The following is a 3,227-nucleotide window of genomic DNA, read 5'->3' as shown; positions in this document are numbered from 1 at the left end:
CCCCCCCGCGACCCCCCAAGACCCTCCGCACCTCCCCCACCGATGGTAACACCCCCTCGGGACCCCCTGCACCTCCCCCACCCACAGTAACCCCTCCCGGGACCCCCCGGGGTGACCCGGTGCCCCCCGGGTGGATTTGGGGTTGGCTGGGGGGGTGACCCCGGTGCCCCCCCCTAGAAGGGCTGTGGGTGGTCTGGGGGTGACCCCAATGCCCCCCAGGAGGGGTTCTGGGGTTGTCTGGGGGTGACCCAGGGGTGCCCCCCCAGGAAGGGTTTGGGGTGACCCCAATGACCCCTCAGGAGGGGTTTGGGGTGACCTCGGGGTGCCCCCCAGGAGGGGTTTGGGGTGACTCCCCAGGAGGGGTTTGGGGTGACCCCGGGGTGCCCCCAGATGGGTTTTGGGGTGACCCCGGGGTGCCCCTCAGGGTGAATTTTGGGGTGGCCCCAATGACCCCCAGGGGGGGTTTGGGGTGACTCCCCAGGGTGGGTTTTGGGGTGACCCCGGAGTGCCCCCCAGGGCTGTCGGAGGGTCCGTCGGAGCTGGAGCGGCGCCGCCGGGAGTTCGGCAAGAACTGGATCCCCCCGAAGCGCCCCAAGAGCTTCCTGGCGCTGGTGTGGGAGGCCCTGCAGGACGTGACCCTCGTCATCCTCGAGGCCGCCGCCCTCGTGTCCCTGGGACTGTCCTTCTATGCCCCCCCCGGCGCCCACGATGAAGGTGACACCCCCATGTCCCCATCCCCGTGTCCCCATCCCGATGTGTCACCCTCAGACTCTCCTTCTATGCCCCTCCCGGCACCCACGATGAAGGTGATACCCCCCAGTGCCACCCCCATGTCCCCATCCCGGTCCAGTGTCACTCCTGTGTCCCCATCCTGATGCCACCCCCTGTTCCCATCTCAATGCCACCCCCATGTCCCCATCCTGATGCCATCCCTGTGTCCCCATCCCGATGTGTCACCCTCGGACTGTCCTTCTATGCCCCCCCCGGTGCCCACGATGAAGGTGACACCCCCGGTGCCACCCGGTGCCACCCCCGTGTCCCCATCCCGGCCTGGTGTCACCTTCTGTCCCTATCCTGATGCCACCCCTGTGTCCCCAGCCTGGCTCGGTATCACTCCTGTGTCCCCATCCCCATGTGTCACCCTCGGGCTCTCCTTCTATGCCCCCCCGGTGCCCATGATGAAGGTGACACCCCCCAGGTGCCACCCGGTGCCATCCCCGTGTCCCTGTGGGTGACACCATGTCCCTGTCCCCCTCCCCTGTCCCCGTGGATGACACCGTGTCCCCTGTCCTGATCCCTGTGTCCCCCTGTCCCCATGGGTGCCGCCGTGTCCCTGTCCCCACAGGTGACACCATGTCCCCCTGTCCCCACGGGTGATGCTGTGTCCCCCCAGCTGACACCATGTCCCTGTGCCCACGCCCCGTCCCCGCAGGTGACACCATGTCCCTGTGGGTGACCCCATGTCCCTGTGCCCATCCCCTGTCCCTGTAGGTGACCCTGTGTCCCTGTGAGTGACACTGTGTCCCCTGTCCCCATCCCCTGTCCCTGTGAGTGACACCCTGTCCCCACGGGTGACACCGTGTCCCTGTGCCCACACTGTGTCCCCGCGGGTGACACCATGTCCCTGTGGGTGACACCGTGTCCCCTGTCCCCATCCCTGTGTCCTCCTGTGCCCACACTGTGTCCCTGTGGGTGACATCCTGTCCCTGCAGGTGACCCCATCTCCCTGTGGGTGACCCTCCGTCCCCGTGGGTGACCCTGTGTCCCCTGTCCCCATCCCCTGTCCCCATGGGTGACCCCCCGTGCCCCCGACTGACCCCGTGTCCCCCGTCCCCATCCCTGTGTCCCCCTGTACCCACGCCTGTGTCCCTGTGGGTGACATCCTGTCCCCGTGGGTGACGCTGTCCCCATCCCCAGCGTGCGGCCACGCGTCGGGCGGGGCGGAGGACGAGGGCGAGGCGGAGGCCGGGTGGATCGAGGGCGCTGCCATCCTGCTCTCGGTGGCCTGCGTGGTGCTGGTCACGGCCTCCAACGACTGGAGCAAGGAGAGGCAATTCCGGGGGCTCCAGAGCCGCCTGGAGCAGGAGCAGCGCGTGGCCGTGCTCAGGAAGGGACGCCTGGCACAGCTGCCCACGGCAGAGCTGGTGGTGGGGGACATCGTGCAGGTCAAGTATGGTGAGTGGGGGGCACTGGGAGGGGGTAGGGGCACTGAGGGGTCACTGCCTGGCACAGCTGCCCACGGCTGAGCTGGTGGTGGGGGACATCGTGCAGGTCAAGTACAGTGAGTGGGGGGCACTGGGGGGCACAGGGGGGCACTGGGGGGTCATCCAGGTCAAGTACGGTGAGCAGGGGGCACGGGGGGGGAGTGGTGGGCATGGGGAGAGGGTGGGGGGCACTCAGTGCCAGCCCCATGGGCCCACAGAGGTGCCACAGCCCCGGTGCCAGCCCCATGGGCACACAGAGGTGGCACAGAGGTGCCACAGCCCCACGGGCACACAGAGGTGGCACAGCTCTGGTGCCAGCTCCATGGGCACAAAGAGGTGCCACAGAGGTGCCCCATCCCCACGGGCACACAGAGGTGCCCCAGAGGTGCCCCAGCGGTGCCCCATCCCCACGGGCACACCCAGGGCGCCCCGGGGTGACCCCGGTGCCCACCCCCTTCCCTCCCAGGTGACCTCCTGCCCCACAGACACACCGAGGTGCCCCAGAGGTGCCCCAGTGGTGCCCCATCCCCACGGGCACACCCGGGGCGCCCCGAGGTGACCCCGGTGCCCACTTTCCCCCCCCCCAGGTGACCTCCTGCCCGCCGACGGGGTCCTGATCCAGGGCAACGACCTGAAGGTGGACGAGAGCGCCCTGACCGGGGAGTCCGACCACGTGCGAAAGGGCCCCGACCGGGACCCGCTGCTGCTCTCGGGTGAGGGGGATGGGGGCACCCCGGGGGGCTCGGGGGGGGCCGGGGGGGTCCCTCTGTGACCCCCCAATGTGTGTGTTTGTGTCCCCCCCTCTCCCCCGGGCTGGCACAGGCACCCACGTGATGGAGGGCTCGGGCAGGATGGTGGTGACGGCCGTGGGCGCCAACTCGCAGAGCGGCATCATCTTCACCCTGCTGGGGGCCGGGGGGGACGAGGACGAGGGGGACAAAAGGGACAGGAGAGGTGGGACCCGCCCCCTGTGCAACCAGGGGGGACCCGGACACGGCTGTGCCCAGGGCCCGGGGTGTCCCC

General features: G+C 69.5%; 1 protein-coding gene across 1 annotated transcript in view; it reads left to right on the top strand.

The window, feature by feature from the left end:
- The window catches only part of LOC113980872 (plasma membrane calcium-transporting ATPase 3-like), a gene marked incomplete at its 3' end in the record, with an annotated part of 4,126 nt that extends 968 nt beyond the window's left edge, over nt 1–3,158 (top strand). The window contains exons 3-6 of the mRNA XM_027708092.1: nt 515–714; nt 1,918–2,175; nt 2,792–2,917; nt 3,027–3,158. Coding sequence (XP_027563893.1) covers nt 515–714; nt 1,918–2,175; nt 2,792–2,917; nt 3,027–3,158 — 716 coding nt within the window. The remainder of the gene's footprint in view (nt 1–514; nt 715–1,917; nt 2,176–2,791; nt 2,918–3,026) is intronic.
- Nucleotides 3,159–3,227: the final 69 nt, after the last annotated feature.

The sequence above is a fragment of the Neopelma chrysocephalum genome, unplaced genomic scaffold (assembly GCF_003984885.1).
Source record: "Neopelma chrysocephalum unplaced genomic scaffold, ASM398488v2 Primary Assembly neopelma1_95485, whole genome shotgun sequence".
NCBI lineage: Eukaryota > Metazoa > Chordata > Aves > Passeriformes > Pipridae > Neopelma > Neopelma chrysocephalum.
This window is presented reverse-complemented; position numbering and strand designations above follow the sequence as displayed.